At 32.7% G+C, this 19,374-nt stretch overlaps 1 protein-coding gene across 1 annotated transcript in view; it reads right to left on the bottom strand.

Moving 5' to 3' along the window:
* Positions 1-19,374, bottom strand: part of LOC122631069 (zwei Ig domain protein zig-8-like) — a 269,300-nt gene that overhangs the window by 33,425 nt on the left and 216,501 nt on the right. Inside the window, exons 4-5 of the mRNA XM_043816291.1 lie at positions 7,453-7,672; positions 3,921-4,018 (exon numbers count right to left, since the gene is read on the bottom strand). Of these exons, the coding sequence (XP_043672226.1) occupies positions 3,921-4,018; positions 7,453-7,672 (318 nt within the window). The remainder of the gene's footprint in view (positions 1-3,920; positions 4,019-7,452; positions 7,673-19,374) is intronic.

The raw sequence follows: 19,374 nt of genomic DNA, 5'->3' as shown, positions 1-19,374 counted from the left end.
AAAAAATAAAAAGAAGAAAAATGTTTAAAGCCGTATGGACCACGAATTGGTACCGTTTTACATGCCCAAGAGAAAAATATTTCGATGAATATTTGTATATCTGTATCCAATACGTCAATTGGTATTGATTTTATATGCATTGATGTCGCGTATTTAGTTGTAGACGAAATAGCCCAGCGTGGATGAATAATATAGTATATTCAGGAGATTGTTCGTCCACCGAAATGTTTTTTATGAGAAATATGTCGGAAAAAAATTTATATTAAAGAACCGTTTGAAATATTTTCATAAACGTACATCGAATATAATTTACATATATAAAAGACATTTTCAAATGATTTCGTAAAAGGGCGTAATAATATCTACAGAAATATTTATCTAGTCGAAGTTACGTTATTTTTAAAAGACTTTAAACACTCCAGGTAAAAAGGTTTTTGAATAAGTGAATTCAAAAAAAAAAAAAAAAAAAAAAGAAATAAATAAAGAAATAAATACATACATACATACGTCATACATGAGAATTTCGATAAATAAAATTCGAATTTGGTGCGAACTTCGAACGAGAGAAAACGAATAAACATTTTTCTGGATGTAAAGACGTAAAGCACAAATCCAAATTGCAAATATTTAATTAAATATTTTGATATTATCGGAAAATCATAGAATGGTGAATGGTTTAGCATGATCGTAGCTGAGACGTAAAAGCGAAACGAGTAAAGCGTGAATTGGTCTTCAAGAGTGTTGCTTTTAGAATGTCATAGACAGAGTCAACTGCTTTATCTTTTTGTCTTGTTCTATTCTCCCATCACATTTCTGGACATAAAGGATGCTTTTATCTATTCTTTTTCCGTACAATTATATACTCAATGTTGACGCCATCATTCTTATAACAATCCTCGAATTCTCATACCTTTTTCTTCTATCTCTCTCTCTTTTTTCCTTTCCCATTTATAAAATGCAACAGAGAGTATGCAATGGAACAAGTCGAAGTAGCTAAGAGAGGAAGAATAAATTAAAGTAAAAAATGCACGTTGCGGTATTTTTGTAAAACAAGAAGAATTTATCTGCATTATCTTCGAACGTGAATGCGCTGGGAGTGAGACAGAGAAAAAGAAAAAGTCAGATAAAGAAACGAGAGAACTGGTGACCTTATGGGTCTCGTATACTCTCCTTTAAATTTTTGTACAAAATGTATACCGCCTTCTCTGCGAAAAGTGTTTTAAACATTTGCGTACTCCAATCTTCTACTAGGCGATTCGAGTATGCACCAATGCGGAATAAACGATGAACGCGACCGAATTTTCTCTCTTCCTTCTCCTACGCTTCGTCGACGATAGTACCTACTTTCTCGTTTTACGATCGATGAGATATGATAATAGAAGCAAAACGGAACGTCGTTCGAATCCTAATGACTCTAGTCATTTTCAAATATAGTTAGGATTATTAAAACTAGTCATTATTACATTCTATTTCGATTGATTTATCAAAGAATTATTTCGTCTAGTTATTGTTACTTTTCACGATGGTATTTAAAACTTGTTTTTTTTCTTTTATTTTTTTTTTTACTAAACGCACAAAGTGCTATGAATTTTTCAATATAAATATGGTGATATTCGTCTGTTACATAAAGTTTATCAATAATTAAACAAAATATAGTGTTTCTTTATAGAAGTAGTTCTAAAAAATACAAAAAGAAAAAAGAAAAAGCTTTTAACAAATTAAACATCGAGTACTTTTACAAACATTTTTTCCAAATATTTCCATTTGATAAAGACTATAAATATAATTAAAATCGATTAATTCTACAGCGAGTTATCTTTATTCAGAAAGATCTCTATGATCGTTAAAAGTTAAATGCTTTAATGAAAATATATCAACTAGTTTTTCCGGAAGAAAAGAAAAGGATAAAAGAAAAATTCTGATACATCCTATTAACAAACGTGAAACTCTTTAAACGACGAAGTTACAGGATTCTGTGGTTAAACTCATAAAAGTTCATTTCGCGGCTAAAAGTGTAATATCGTGATAAAGACGATGGAATACGTGTTTGGCCTGGCGTTGGCTGTAATTTTTCATTGTCGAGTCGCCGCATGCGATTCCGCCAGAGCGCCACCGAGGAGGAGCAATTACTTTTATAAAACAATGTCTTGAAAATTAACCGTGCACGATATTGTTAACGTCCGACGTGTTAAATAATTTTCAAATAGGTACGTGTTACAAGAATTCTTCGTAGAATTTCTTCGTGGAAGAATAATTACATATCTATCCGAGAAAAAAATATTTTATTTCGATCGAAAGATTATACGTGCTGAGTTAAAATAAATTATAATATCTCATCGACGAACACGATTGCCGATAAATTCGTATCCAGCACTTAAGCATATTAGATATTAGATATATTAGAAAAGAGAGAGGAAGAGAGAGTGAGAGTGAGAAAGGAGAGAGAAGGGGACATCGAAAATAAAATAAAAGATTTCATACCATTGGAGAAAAGACGTCGAAGGGCTAGATGAAAGACGTCTTTTCAGAAGTTGGTATTCCAGTTCGATTCACTTGGACAGAGGCAAAGCCCTATCCTTACTCTTGAATCAGAAAGAGAAAGAGGGAGAGAGAGAGAGAGAGAGAGAGAGTTGAAGGCACACGCACAGTGGCGCAGCCCTCATCAAAACTAGTTCACGGATGGAAGATCACCGTAAATAGGAGGAATTAGACGAAAGCTCGCGGCGTAGCGCCTGTAATTTGCGGACTATTCCTTCCTTCTCCTCTAACATCTACCATCTCCCTCTTTTCTCCTCTACGTTTCTTCCTCTCTTACTCTGTTCGAAACAGTGTACCGCTTTTCCACCGGCCATTATCCCTCTTTTGTTACAACTCCGTTCTGCCCAGACGTAATTCGATTCTTTCGACCTTTCGAACTTCTTCCTGAGCGACCTCATCATCCCTTATCTTTTGGTCTTGTTCGACGAGTCTTCCACTTCTCTAAAGGAGCGGATGAACGTGCATCGTATTTTTCTTCGACGTCGATGGGTCAGAAAATGTTACCAAATTAATCGTAGCAACTCTCATGTTACATACTTATATATATATATATGTGCGTGTGCATCTGTATTTTGTAAATTTTATTTCATTTTATCGTCAACGGATTAATCATTACTTTGCATTCGAAATTTTTCATGTCTTTTCCTTTTTCCTCCTATTGAATATAACTCGTATTGAGTATAATATAATTGTAATAATATCAGTAATAATGTTGCTTTTATCTTACATCAAGTTTTTTTCTAGAGAGGAAATAAATTTGGCTGTAGAGATAATACAAAGAAAAAAGAAAAATACGAGTCCTTTATTTTCGATCTCTTTACGTGATTTATCAAAATTAAGTAATATTATATTATATATCCACTAAGGGAAGGTCTTTGTTTTTCTGAAGATCGTATCTTATAATATGAAAGCACCCTGATAGCATAGAAATTAGTAATATCGTGTATCCTACGTGAACGTCATAGAAAGTTAGTCGAAAATTTTCCTCGGAGCATAAAGCTGCATTTCTTTTTCTTTCTAGACATTGGTGAGATAGGGCAAAGGACAGGAAGACGACGTATAAAAGATAGGGGCATGCTTTAGACAGGATAGAATAAGGGATGGTTAAGAACAAGGGATGGGATGTAAGCGACACGAAGATAGAAAGAGAGAGAGAGAGAGAGAGAGAGAGAGATAGAAAGAGAGAGAGAGAGAGAGAGAGAGATAGAGGAAACCAAACGAAATAGCTCTAGTCAAGAAGACAAGTTATATGAAAAGCATTTCACGCTTGGAATAATAAAGACTTATGCTAATTTTCGAGTAATTTAGGAAAAACGATTTTTCAAAGCAAATAATAATTAAAAAAAATATATATATATGTAATAATAACATTGATAACTTACCATTGATAACGTGAACGGTAACGCTTGCTTTCTTTGCGAAGGTGGGTACACAACTGTAATTCCCGGAGTCGCTCAATTTCGCATGAGTGATCCTCAATCTGAAACATAAGGCGAAAGGAGAAAGCAGGAACATCAGATGAACATCAGTTCCACTCTAAAATGTAAACTCTCTTTGAAGTATTCCACTCGACGTTATTTCTGACTAATACACGTATTTCTACTTCTACATATATACACATATATATATATATATATATATACACACATATATATTCTAGCTAGAAATTCGAAAGCTTTTAAAAAGCCATTTTTCAAACGAAACACCATGATCGTTCGAAGGAAAATTTATTCGAATTTTAAGAAGCAAAATGAAAAAGAGAAAAAACGAGTGGATAAGGAATAGCGAGAATTAACTTGGAAGGTTCGAAGAAATCGTTTCGATTTCTTGTCGATTTTTCGATTTACTTTTTCTAAAGTATTTTAAAAATGTTCACCAATGGCTACTGGCTTGGTTATCGATGTTTCTTTTCTTTCCTTCTCTACAAAAAAAAAAAAGAAAATAACGAAAAAGAAAAAGAAAAAAGGAAAAAGAAAAAGTCCATTTTCCCGAAGTCTCGACCGGTCCATCTTAAACTTCCAACCGCAGCCGTGGGCGTTGCATTTTATCGGTGTATTTCAAAAGCCTCGAGAACCGATACTGGCTGTCACTTCTGTTAGGTGGCCAAGAGCATGGAGAAGAAAAGTATGAGCACAAACGGGTACGCGTACTTGAATGGAGAGCCCAGAGCGATAATCAACTCTCGCAACTCGCCTGTCGTTTTTCAAAAGCGACACATCGACGACAAGGCAACAACTAATCGATGTCGATATCAGATAAACTCTATCTGAACTGAACATCGGGATGTTCCTATCTTATACAATATAATCCGATAATATTCCGAGATGTTAGTAATCTTCGTGAAATTTTTGAGAGTTGAATTTTTAGATTCAAAGATTTTCAACGATTTTCCGAGTATTTATCGAAGCGTATCAGAGAAGAACAAAAAAAAAAAAGAGAGAGAGAGAGAGAGAGAAAGATCGTTATCTCGTTCTAGTTGCTCGAAAAAAACTATTCTCCGTGGTTTGCTCGATCGATCATTCGTTAAACTATATCTCCCAAGCTTATTTCATTGCTTTATAATGTACTACTCTCTGGAGACTAATAACAATCTTTTCAGATTATACCGTTTGCTCTTTGTACATTGAGATAAAATTACAGATTGATACTGTGATATATTTGAAATAAATTTTAGAAAAAGAAAATGACTCTTTCCACTTTTCCCTCGAAACATAATATCTTAAAAAGGAGATGTAAATTCAAATACGGTTTATTTCCTAATAATAATAAAGTATATTTATTTCCGAACGCATTTATTAATTTATTTCGACATCGACCAAATGAAAAATAAATATAAGTTTGTTTGTTTTGACAGAGATAGACAGAGTGAGAGGAAATTAATTCGGTTCTTGAACAAGAGCTCGTAAATTCGTCCACGTGTAAGCGGCATCGCGCCTCGTGACAATCGTCAATCACGTCCAAAAACAGATGTACAACGTATACGTATGTATGTCGTACGTATGTACTACGTACGTGGAACGTGGTCGGTCGTAATGTGCCCAACGATATTCTAGCCTAGAGAAGCGAGAAACTAGCTAGAGAGTATCTAGCTCGGGTATACGATGAGAGGAGCTAACCCTCTCTCTCTCTCTCTCTCTCTCTCTCTCTCTCTTTCTCTCTCTCTCTTCAACAAGAGGCTACCTAAAATGCAGAGCATGCCTGATGCATCTTCACGGTGCGCGACGCACCTGACAAAGGACACTGTTGTTCTCTCTCTCTCTCTCTCTCTCTCTCTCAGATACCAGAGATACAAGCTATATCATTGAGTATTCTCCTGACACGCATACTCTCTAAATTATCAAATAATCTTTTATCATTCTAATCATTTCTTTTATCTATATATAGTTCGATATCGTTTACATTTCAAATAAGTATATTTCAAATAGCGAGTAACATACGTTCATTTTTTTTTTTTTATAACATGAGAGGAATTTGCGATGGAACAAGACAAAATTTAATTCTGAAATAATGTAATGTACAACGATTAATCATAATTCTATGAAATTTTATTGAATAATAATAAATAAGAATTCTATCGGAGCATATTCTTTAGTTTGATATTCGTAGAAATATTCTAAAAGTTTATACAATTATTTTTATTCATCTTTTTATGTCATAAAAGGAGAAACATCTTTTATATCACTCGAAACGATATCGATCGTTTTTCGAAATAAAACTTTCTGTTTTTGTCTATGAAATTTCTGTTCTTATCTAACGAAATGAATATATCTTAAAGGATTTTTAAAATCTTTTGGAAAGATCTATATCTGATACCGTGATTTATTATCTTACGAAAAATGCAACGAATAAGTGAGAAATGAGTATTAAATTATAGCATAGTTTGTAGCGTTATTGAAATTGTCATACGTATCAAGAAAGAGAGAGAGAGAGAGAGAGAGAGAGAGAGAGCAATTAATCTGACCCAAAGCCGCGATTTTCGAGATCGAATGAAATATCGTTTCAACGAGCATGCGCGTATTGCTCGATCGTTTCACCGTGACTGATTTTCATCTGCATACCTGGCGTTGCTCTTAAATTGGAACATTTTTTTTCCCGCTCTCACAGCGATATCTACGAGCAGAGTTATAACCCATATCGCAAAGCCGTCGAACGATATACGAGAAACCGCCTATCGCGTTCCACCGTCGCGGATTTTACGTCGACGCGATTGAAAGACTCTTTGTATCGTATCCTTTTTTCCCGCGCAATTCCGTTACGCCGTTAGGTATATCCTTTTTCAGAAATACTAAGCCAGATACACGAGATATTCGTGAGAGACGGCGCATGATTTTTGAGTTTTGTCAAACGGAAATCTCGAAACGCACTCTTTATATTCAAATTTTTGTTGAATTCTGGTTACTATGGAAACATAATGCCACGTAACGTTTAAATAACTCATTTATCATATACGTACGTTTGTATTATTTTATTTTATTTCTTTTTTTTTTTTTGTCGAGACAAAATTAATCGTCAATTCATAGTCAAAGATAAATTTGTTAATACGTAGATATATACATATACATATCGTGTATCGATCGGATACGTATATATACCTATCAAAGTCTGATATATATAATTTTTTCTTTTAGAAACGAAAATAAAATTCGATCGGATCTGTTTCATTAATAAAAGCAACATTTTTACGGCTCGGAGTATTATTTGTTGTTTGTCGACGATACCGTGTAATTTTTAACGACCCTTTCAGGAGAATGTGAACACAATCTCAATAATTACTAACTATCGAGGGTATCAATTAGAAAGAGCGACGGTATCATTAAAATCGGGTCTCTATTTAAGATCGATCATATGACGTTTCGTTGTTGAAGGTTGTTCAATGGCAAATGTAGGAGGGTGAAAGAACACAAAAAGTTTTACCTTGATGTAAGAGCGTCGCTCCATTCCGTTTCAACTGTAATACGTGGCTCCGCGTTGACGTCGTTTTCTAATCGCGGAGACGTAACTACAGCATGGTTACCACGATACCAAGCGACTGTACCCAAATGATGAGGTCCTTGGGACATCAGACAGGTTAATGTCAATAGACTGCCAGTTTTGACGTAAATATCCGAGGTTCCGTTTATCCTTGCACGTGCCTCTGTGAAAACGATAATGAATAAATAAATAAAAGAAAAGGAAAAAAAAAGAAAAGAAAAAAGAAAAAAGAAAGACAAGGATTCAGATTTCGCTCAATGTTCGTTTTATATAATAAAAATGATAACACTTTTCTATTTTCCACGAGTATCGTCGAATTCGTTCGATTGTCATGGACACGGGCAAGTCGGTTTCTTTTATCTCACAAAAGATAGCCAATTTTTCAAATGCTTCTCTAGGAGAAGAAGAAAAAAAAAGGATGTGGTGAACGATGTGAGTGATCTCTTTGAAAGAGGAAACCGCAAAGAGTAAAATTTTCTATCGATCGGTTGGTTCGAGTGATTTGAGTGTCATGTATGTTAGAGAGAGAGAGAGAGAGAGAGAGAGAAAAAAGAAAAAGAAAAGAAGATGGTTGAACAGGGAACGTGCCTGGTCATTGCGGGGATATAAAATTCGAGCGTACAATCCTGACACGGACTACGTGTGGCCGTCGATGCGGCCGCCGTCGTGGCCGCAGAGTGTCGGCCGAACCGAGTTCAATCCAAAAGGGTGCCCTCCTACTGAACGACCACCACCTATGAGCCGTGTAACTTATTGATCGAATATTGCAAATACGTCCTCTCATTTTTCACTGTCCGATCCTCTGTGCACCTTTGTACGGCCGCGATAATTCACGCGAAGCCACACCGTGGAATTTTCTCGAATTCCGATAAAAATGATATTTGTCTTATAAACGTCCTGTAAGCCAGATACCACCCCGTAGAAATTTTCTAGGATTTTATAGTTTTTCTTTCATTTCTATTCTTTGTATTTTCTTTCCTTGATACTTTCAGATATTTATGTCTTTGATTTTCTAACGGTATCGTTTCATTTTATTTGTTATATAAATAGATGTATAATTAATTAATTTGTATGATCACGTAATATGTATAATATGTAATTGTAATATGTATAATCACGTGTGTTCATTAATCTTTTACATTAAGTGTTAATAGTTATATTTCTAAATTATTCCTGGATCGTTAAGTTTCAAACAGTTTCTTTTTATTACAAGGATTATACATATACATACATATATATATATATATATATATATATATATATATAAAAGTAAATATATATATATACACATACACACACAATCGTTCGAACGAAAGTATTCTTTTAGCAACTTATCGCTAGAGGTTTTAGCAACTGATTTGTCGTGTCGTTGGATTTAACAGTAATCGCGCGTTATTTGGATCGAGCTCGTCGACGAGACTTGGGACGGGCAGTTCGCTCGAAATTCATCTACTATCACGGTGAATTTGTCCAGAAATATATATCTATCGATGGCAGCTGCGTCCGCTCGATAAGCCCTGCGCTCGTAGAACATCTCCTGCGAATTTTCGAAAAACGCCGAACTGTAACGTTTATTTTTTCGGATATCGGACAATAGTAACGTTCTACGATTCGTTCAAAACCATCCATAGTCGTTCGGAAAGCGAATATTACATCCGATCGGGAATCCAATCAACGATATCCACTTAAGATAAACATTTCGTTAGGGGTCTAGCGAGACTCGCTATCGCGATTAGAAGAGGATAAACGGCAACCGGTTTTCGTTAGCGTGTTTTCCCAAAATTTGTTTTTACGTTTCTCTTAATATTACAGATATCTGTTATTCATAATATCCAAAAGGGAAAATACGTGAGGTTTAATATATCGAAATCGGATTAGTTTGCGTGCAAAGAATATATGTACATTCTCCATGTTCGTAGAAGAGAAGCTTTGAACTGAATTCGATGCATTCGATACTTTTGATACGTTCCTCTTCTCATCGATGAAGGATAAAAAGGAGAGACGATTGCAAAGATCGTTTCAGAGTCTTTGATCAAGATATCAAGAAGGAATAGAGCGAATCGTACGTACACGCAGAGAAACAACAACTATGAACACTGATATATCTTTACTATCTTCAAAGAACTACGATACATAAAGTATTGAAATATATTGCTATGGTAATGTTTCTGAACTAGACTGGCGAATATTTTGTATTATATTTACCATTGATACGTCACGTCGCCCGAAGGTGCGTGCTTCTGAAATTTTTCAGCCGGACAAGCAAATGGCTTCGTCAATTTTCAATTACAAATTTTATCTATATTTTTCTCTGTCGTTTTATACATATGTATATACGTATAATATCTATGACATACGCACGTATATGAGCGAAGTATCGGTAATATGGAAACGATATTCGTCGTTGATATTGCAAGAATTTTCTTTTTTTCCCTCTTTTTACTTTTTCTTTTTTTTTTTTTTCTGCGAATGTACAGTTATGTAGTAGAAATGATGTTCGCCAGAGATTTCTCATTTCATTGAAAGAGTATTCGAAATATGCGTGAGAAAAATGATTTTGAAATTGCTTTCTGAAAAATCTTCAATATCGATCTTTATCAAAAATTAAATATTCCATTCTAATTAATCTTATAAATATTCGAAGCAAGCAGTCGCTAAAGTTAAAAGATAAAAACAGCTATAATTTGGAAACAAGTTTATATCGGGGATACGCTTATATCAATTTTTTTTTCTTTATTTTAGCGTACTGAAACTTCCCCAGAAGTTATGTCCACATATTTTGAAACATTTGTACATAGGTATATATATATATATATATATATATATATCCTTTTTTTTTTGAAACACAGTATATAGGTATATGTATACAGTTACATATGTATTACTTCGTACCGTGTATTTTCTTTTTATTCTACGTTTTTTCCTACTACCTTGTAATTCTTTCGTTACTACGACCTAGGAGAGTTTGTCAAAACTCATGGAAATAAATTATGTGTGTCTCTCTCTTTCTCTCTCTTTTTCCTCTCTCTCTCGTTTTCTCTCTCTTTCTTTTATTTTTGAAACCTCGATGCAGAGAACAGCTCCGACAATGCGGTCGCAGTTTTCCCCAATAATTCGCCCGGATGTTTTCCTACCAGCGTCTTTTCGGAAAAAGTTTTGCGTTAACGTTGGATCGGCGTTGCATCGGTGATTGATGATCCATAAAATTGTAGTGGAACCAGACGGGTGGATGAGTATCAAGGATAAGAGGTGGAACGATAGGGTGGTTGTGGGATGGTTAGGATGAGATAGACGAGGGTTTCGTGACTGATAGCCACTGTCTCGGCACTAGCTGAAAGATATATCGAGCGATACGACTCAAAATTTGCTTCCTATGGCACTCCTCAGCGTTAACGGCAGTTGATTCACCGAAGCGTTAAATAAATTTCATCCCTTTTTTACCCTTCTTCTTTTCCTCCTTCGATTTATGTCTTTTCCATTCCCTTCTTATTTGCTTTTCTCTCTCCGCTTCTTTGTTTTTCTTATTTTTCTTTTTCTTTTCTTCTTTTCTTTTCTTTTTTTTTTTCATATAAATGGTTTTATATTTCGTTTCTCTTTCTTTTAAGCGATTAAAAAAAAAAAAGAAGGAAAAGAAAAATATGCAAGTTTTAGCGGATATACGTGTAATAACAAAGAGTAAACAACAAATAGATACGAGACCACTCAAATATCGCAAATATTTTTGACGTCAGAAATAAAAGATTTCCATTTATTTAATTTTCTGTATTCTACTTTTTTTTGTTTCTTTTCTTTTCTTTTCTTTTTGTTTTTTTTTTTTTTTTTTTTTTTTTTTAATGCACAATTTTTACTTTTGCTTTTTTGTTGTAATAATATTTATGAGTATTGTATGTAACATGCGTCAGCGATTTAATTGATTTGAGCCGATTAATTGGAATTCTTTTTCCGTCGAAAGTTCCTTTTAGATTGATGCTTGCGGAAAAGGATTGAAAAGTCGAGCGGCTTTTAGAAAGTTACATTCGAGCGATGCAATATCACGTTATGATTGTTGGATGTAAAACTGTGGTCGAGTTTATTGGAATAAGGGCTTTTCAACGATATGATCGTATTACAAAGGAACAATTTCCGATACTAATAAAGTCGATATGCCGTGGGCGTAATGAAACATTTCTTTTTTTTCATTCTTCCTATCTCTCTATCTCTTCTATTAATTTTGAAATAATTTTTGTATCATTAAAAACGTGATTATCAATCATGACAAAATTAGAAAAAAAGAAAAGAAAAAAATAATGTACGTTGAAAATTTAACAAAAAATAATAATTTGTAATCGTAGCTGTATGAAACATGTAAAGAATAGTATATACAAGTTTCATTTCCAATTTTTATATTATAAATAATAACATTCTATATACTTTCTCTCTCTCTCTCTTTCTCTTTATTAATATGATTTATTTTTTGTTTTTTTAGTATTCTGTTTCCTGCATTATTTTTGTCTTTTCTTTCTTTGTTATAATATTTACGAGTATCGAATATAACATGCATCAGAGACTAATGGGTTTGAGGTGATTCAATTTATAAAAATATACGAATATATTTTATATGACGATCATATATGCAACTGTGTCGTAACATTCGTTTTTTTCAAAAAGGTTGACGAGCAATTTGAATTTCTCTTTTTTAATATTTTTCAAGTGTTGTCTCTAATTAGAGTCAAATATTTTCAATATAATATATCGACGTTTTTTTTTAGACTAATATTTATTTTTAGCTCGGATTCGATTGAAATCGCATTTGAATTCGTATGCCATTGAACGTTCCTCAATCGATAATAAATTTTTAACGAACTGCTTTTTTTCGATCGAGATATCAATCGAATGTATAAAAAAAAGTTCGTTAATAAATGCTAGATAGCATATCCTATAACATTAATTAATTAAACGGATGATTAGTTCGGATTGCTTGAAGATTCAATGATACCCATGCAATATTGACTATTAAAAACATGGGATTCCTATTCAGAGTAATCCTATACAATAAGTATCACTATATTATATTTGAAACAATAGTTAATACCTTTTCCGTTTTATACGTATGCTAATTAATCTTTTGTAATTTCATACGTACATTTTTCTTATTTTTAAAATTAAAATATTTATTTGAATTACTTTAATTATTTCTTTTAAGACGACTTTTAAACGCTGACATTATCTCGATTAATTATCTCGAAAATAAATGTGATACAAAAATCCACATTATTATATAAATTTTAAAAGAAAAAAAAAAAAAAAAGAAAGAAAATTATTGGAATAATCTCATACTTCCTTTCTTTTTCTATTTATTCACACTAACATTATTTTTATTCAAATTTTTATTCTTATTCTGATTCTCGTTGTAAGTTCAAATTTAACAAGTAAATGATCCGATTGATTATATTATAAAACGATATTATACGTATCAGTCGTCAATGATGTTTCCTCGAATTTCATACTATAATATTTAGAAAATAATTAACGAGATTACTTGTATAATTAATGACGATAAGTTTAAAATAAATGTCCATTCGTTAATTAATGGAAGTCCGTTCCAGTTATGGCCATTGATGTAAATAATAAAAACGAGGAGACATATGACTTTGACAATTGTTAAATCAGTTACTTCTCGTATTTCAACGAGTAAGTACATATATCAGCCCTTTCCATTTATACTCGTACATCTAACAAATTATTTTACGTTCATTTAAACGATGTATGATCTACATAGAATATAATTAATTAATATTTAAGGAATATATTTATTTAAGCATTGCGCAGCTCATAACACATGTTAATTTTCTTTTAAAATTTTAATACATATAAAATATAAACTCGTCTGCTACTTATGTTAAAAATGAATAGCTCGAAATTATCAAGTCAATATTGTTTTACATTTCATTCACTAAACATTGAAATTCTCTCTTTACATACGGCTAAACTTAAATAATTAATTACTTTTGAATATTTTACATTCATTTAAAAACTATATGATGTATGTAGAATATAATTAAATAATATTTAGAGAATAGTACATACAGTCGCGAAGTAGAGTCAGTTCAATGATTTTTTATTATAACAATAATATTTGTTTACTTGAATAATTTTGTTTTCATTATTCTATTTTAGAGCATGACTATAATCATACACAATATAACGAAGAAATTTAGTTATTAAATTCATACGAATCAAAGAAACTCAATATGTTACCATTAGGTTCTATCCCGTTCCAATGAGAAATACTAATTTTTTTTATACATATATATGTATGTGAGTGATACAAAAATAGCAATTTTTTGATTTAATTAACTTTAAATTGGATTATATTTTTAATACAAAGAAACGTAATAACTATGAATATATAGAGAAATAAAGAAAAGTTTTTTCATTATTTGCTCAGTTCCCTTCTGTGTCCACAAATCTAGAATTCAAATTACGACAAACCGTACAATATAGTTTTAGAATTATATATAATTTTTTATATTATAATTATTATAAAACTTATTATAATTATGTATAGTAATTATATATAATTATAAGTATATATAATAAGATAATTACATATAATATGTGATAATAGATAATTATATATAACACGTGTTATACTTAATTTACGTTAATCACTGTTGCCAATGACAATTTTATTCATTTTATTAAATTTTATTTTATTGATAAATAATCTCATTAAATGTTTTCCCAAGTTGCAATTTCCAGTTCCCTGAGGTTAAAATTATTTGCATTATAATGTCAGTCTCACGTTTTTGTATTATAATGTCAGTCTATGAAATATACAGTCTCAATGAAATAATCATTTGAATAAAATGAATGAGTTTGAAGTGAAAATAGTATGTCATAAGTATAATATGTCATAGAGAAACAAAAACATATTCTTTTTATTTTTCTTTCTTAATTTTTCTTTATACAATATTTATAGCGTGAAACTTTTGTATGAGGCCCTTGGAAGAGGCCCTTAAGCAAATCACTTTCCTTAAATCGAGTTCGATTTAAATATTTCAATTTTGCTTGGATAAGACGATTTTCAAGATGCCCATCTCTCGTTATCACTTTCTTTGTTTCCAAGTTCGCACGCGTTCTATTGCATCCTCTAGATTTCTTATTTTATCCAGGAAGACTTTTCTAGGGCTTTCTTGAAAAAGGTTTTTTTTTTTATGAAAAAGGTTGGATCGAGCTTTATTAAAAAAGGACTTTCATAGTTAGAAGGTTTTCTTTTTCTTTTCTTGTTCCTTCTTTTTTTTTTTTTTTTTTTTTTTAGGCTAGATACATTCATCCTCGAGAAAGTTGCTCAGCTTGATCTCATATTGATTTAGATTATTATATGGAAGTTTCTGAAATTTTTTTTCATTGTATATAGAAAGAAAAAAGTCCTTTTTAACGTATGGTTACAATAGCTGGATACTTACGTTTAATTTAATAACTTCACGAATTTCTAATGTCCATGAAGACATGTATCAACACACTTGATCAAGTGATCTATCTTCAGAGAAATATGATCAGCACATGTTCTTCGCTTGCTTTTGTTAAATGTAACACTATTTTTATTACATACAAAAATATTTGTCGCACACTAATCCAATTGTTAGGTTACGTGAGAAGTTTATTACTTAGGCAAACTTATCACTGACGCAGTGAGAACAAGTTTTCATAGTGGGAAAACAATATTTCCCCTATCACGCTTTTGCGTAGTTAATACTTTGTCCGCACCTGAAGTCATATACACTTCAAGCAGAAAATGGCGTAAAGCCTTGAACACGTTTCATACTATTTCTATTGCAAGCCAGCATTATCGTATTTAATAAAAAAATGTGCTTTTATTCGTAAGTTCGAGGTCGTAAAGTATACTTAAGTATCGTGAAACACGAAGAAAGATAGATATCTTTTCCTTTGTTTTCTCTTTCTCTTTCTCTCTCTTTCTCTTTCCTTTTCTCTCTTGAAAGGACTTTCGTATTTGTAAATATGCATTGAATTACTCCGCTATGCAAATTGAATGACATTGGTAACCTTCAAGTTGGTTGACAGTACCCTTAGGAAATCGGATTAAACTTTTACCATCTTTGTAGCGACAACACTCGTCCTTCATTTTTCTCTTTTATGTTTCTCGATAATTCACTAAACAGAGACTTCGACATCGTTGACTTTTACAAAACGTACTTCAACTCTTCGTGATACAAAATTAACGCAATTCTCTCGATAAGACCTCCCGAGCTGTTCGACTTGTCCTTTCGTTTAGATTTACCCAAGACAATTTTTTTTTCCCTGATACAAAAAACACGTACTGACGGATGTGTTCGTTAATCTCGTAAAAAGTAAGAGAGACTTGTTTTGATAGAGTTGCGAAGAAAGAAGAAAGAAAGAAAAAAAGATAAAAAAATATATATATACTAAGAATGTCTTCGTTTGAAAGAAACGAAGCTCTACTTAAATAGTAGACTTGTAATAGGTACGTATTTAGCTTGGAAAAGAAGACGAAGGAGTAAGAAGCAAGGCTCGTATATCAGAAAAGAGGAGAGGGTGACTCGCTCGGATTTATCACGTTTCAAAGTTTAACAATGTCCGAAAGAGTTTGTCTGGTTGTATGTATATATGTGTGTGTATGTGAATGTGTGTGTGAGTACGAGAGAGAGACAGAATGAGAGAGAGAGAGAGAGAGAGAGAGAGAGAGAATGAGAGAGAGATTCTCCCTTATCGGCTGTCGACTTTAACCGAGTTCCGAGGCGAGTTTCAAGGCACAGAAAGTACAAGAGAGAGAGAGAGAGAACGAGAGAGAGAGAGAGAGAGAGAGAGAGAGAAATAGAGAGAGAGACTCCAATAGCAGATATACCTGAAAACTCAATCCGCGAATCGCCATTCAGTAGCCCTGTCCTGAACTTTAGTAGTTGCACCGAGTTTATTGGCTCATCCCACGAATCCTACATCCTACGGGCTGACCTACGATAGCCATAGACGGAAATAAAGTGTGAGGCTGGTTCGATCGGCCGAAAGTAATAAGTCGAATAATACTCTCGACTCCGGGGCTCACCGTCTCTGTGGATGCCGTTCGCCTTTCGTAATGCTAGAAAATCGTAGTATCCTTGGATCCTCGAGCTATTCGTTCAAATCGTGATCGTAAATATCGTTGAGTGATAAAGAGTATTCTAGAGAGTTTTAGATCCATTTTAAGATATCATCTATATCTATATCTACCATTCTTGGTAATACCAGATATTATTCTTATTAATATCCTATAAAATACTTTTTAATTTTATGGTATAATTGTATTGGATAGGAACGTGAGAACCCTTAATGAGCTGTTCTGTAAATCTCATTTTCAGTGGCGAGCAGACGTTACGTTTAATTTTAAACTCGTATTAACGCATTGTCAGAACATTAAGAGAGGAGGTCTCTTTACTCGTATATAATTCATTGGTGTTATATTTGATATGCATGTTGTTATATGATATACATGGGTTTTATAAATAATACATAGAAATTATTTCTGGATAATTATTTATTCGTAGTTATACCCGTAAATATGATATCTCGTTAAAATTGCACTGGCATATAAGTAGAATTTGTTTCGTTCTTTGTTAATCATCGGAGAGTTTTTTAATCTTTAATTTACAACTCGGATTTCGAGTTAACCATTACGATATATCGTTGATAAGGAAGTACGGCGAATGTAGACTGGATTTTTTTTTTTTTTTAACGTTCCGTACGAGAGAAACGATACTCGAGTTAACAAAAGTGAAGTTGTTAAAAATGAATCGCCACCGACTCGTCCGGACGATATTTCTCTCTACGGACAAACGCGTGCGCTTTCTTCGTAATTTTCAAGGTAGAGACCTTTGTCTTTGAGGGGAAGAGAGAAAGAGGAAGAGAAAGAGAAATAAAAAGAAAAAAGAGATTCATAGCTAATTCTTCATTAAAATTCTACGATTACTTCTTTCGAAGTACCAAGATCATCAATCTTTGTTTTTACTTTTTAATTTAATAAATTATATATTTCTCTCATATATAGTGTGATACGAAGAAAGTGAGAAGAAAATTTACGGAGGAAAAAATTTTGATAAACACATACTAAATGAACACATAATATATACACATAATTTTAGGTTTTATTTTATATATGTATGTATACTTTTTATATACGCATATATATTATATATTATATTTTATACATCCACATATATTATATATTATATATATTTTATATATACATATGTATGTAACTCGTCTTATCAACCTATTCATTTATTCGATATATGTATTTGTTGGCATTAAGTTTCTCAATCCATCATTAATTCCATTGGGAGATTCGAAAGTTTTTCGCAAAACTTGTCGAGCGCACGTTCTCTATCCTGTAATCTATCGGAGCAATATAGAGGAACGGATTAACGATTAAAGGCTCGCTAAATTCTGCCATGAGCTGTGCTTTATTTTCTTCCTCTCGACGGACACCGTAACCCGTAGCAGGGCTGAGACGTGATTTATAGCTTATAAACTAGGATCACGCGGTGGCTTTGGAGCAAGAAAGAAAGTCGCCGTAAAGGATCGCTCCTTATCGATGCTCGACGCAGCGAAAATCTTTCTTCGACTTTTCCTCATCGATCTTCTTGGCTTTCGTAAATAAGTGTGCTGTATTGTATCGAATGAAACCAAGTATATATACCGAAGATACATACCTCGATGAGCTTCATTGAACTTTGTGAAGCTTCGTTAAACTTCTCCATTTAGTATTGCTGTTGTTAGAAACAATCTTATTAGCCCGTATCTTTCTTATCCCTATCGAAACAGTAGCAGCGATTATATCTTTTACGTATGCGATTAATTTCGATTAAAATTTTTATCCTACGTGATATTGTTTAATGTATCGAATAGAAAAGGTATTTATCGATTAGAATATAAATATAAATATGATAACCGTGTAATAGGATGTTATTTCTTTTCTTTTTCATTTAACTGTAATTTCTCTTCATTATCATTATTTTATTGATCTTAATATTAATTCGACTTGTAGCAAATTATTTCGTCATAGTTTAGAACGTGATGAGGAATATTGCAGTGGTATCTTATTACTGTAATTTTGGTTAATGCAACGATCGATAATTTTTTAACTGCTCCATTGCGTTCTCTCATTTGTTTGTAAATGTCGTCGTTAAGCGATACAATTTATATAACGCTTTTCGCTACAAATGAACCCTTACGAACAAGTAATCATATATTCAGAGAGTTTTTAATTCAATTTGTTGGTAATAAATTTCAAATTGGATTATGCTCGTAATTGCTACATAAAATATTAATCGATCCTTTACCTGGAAAGTGATATAGATTTTCAACGTCGTTGCTTTGCTGTTATTCGAAAAACTTTTTATAGTAGAGATTTTTAATTCTATTACGAATAACGATTATTGGAAATGTTTTATCGCGTGAAGAACGTAGCGATTATTTTAATTTGATGTTTCTATCGATTCGAATAATCGTTTCCCCTGTTACAAATGAGAATTCGAAGCGATTTGTTCGTAACGAGCAAAGATTACGTCGATGAGTTAAAAATAAAATGAGAAAAAGAAAACAAAGTATCAGATCGAATACGATTTCTCTTTAATGTTTCGAGATCATCTGTGTGAACGTTGTACGTTCTACGAAGCTCGTAAAAAGCAAGAGGAATTTAAATGGTTTTGATCTAAACTTATTAAAAGACATCTTTGCGGTAATACGAAGATTACGTAGTATGGAAAACCGCAAAACGTTTAGAATCTTCTTGTGGGATCTATGCCGTGCAAAGTGCCGTTAATGGCGACGCTAAAGCGTTCGGAAGTTGATATAACGCGTTTCCGTTCG

This window comes from Vespula pensylvanica, chromosome 8 (assembly GCF_014466175.1).
Source record: "Vespula pensylvanica isolate Volc-1 chromosome 8, ASM1446617v1, whole genome shotgun sequence".
In the NCBI taxonomy this organism is placed as follows: Eukaryota; Metazoa; Arthropoda; class Insecta; order Hymenoptera; family Vespidae; genus Vespula; species Vespula pensylvanica.
The sequence above is the reverse complement of the archived record's forward strand: the minus strand, read 5'-3'. Positions and strand labels throughout refer to the sequence as shown.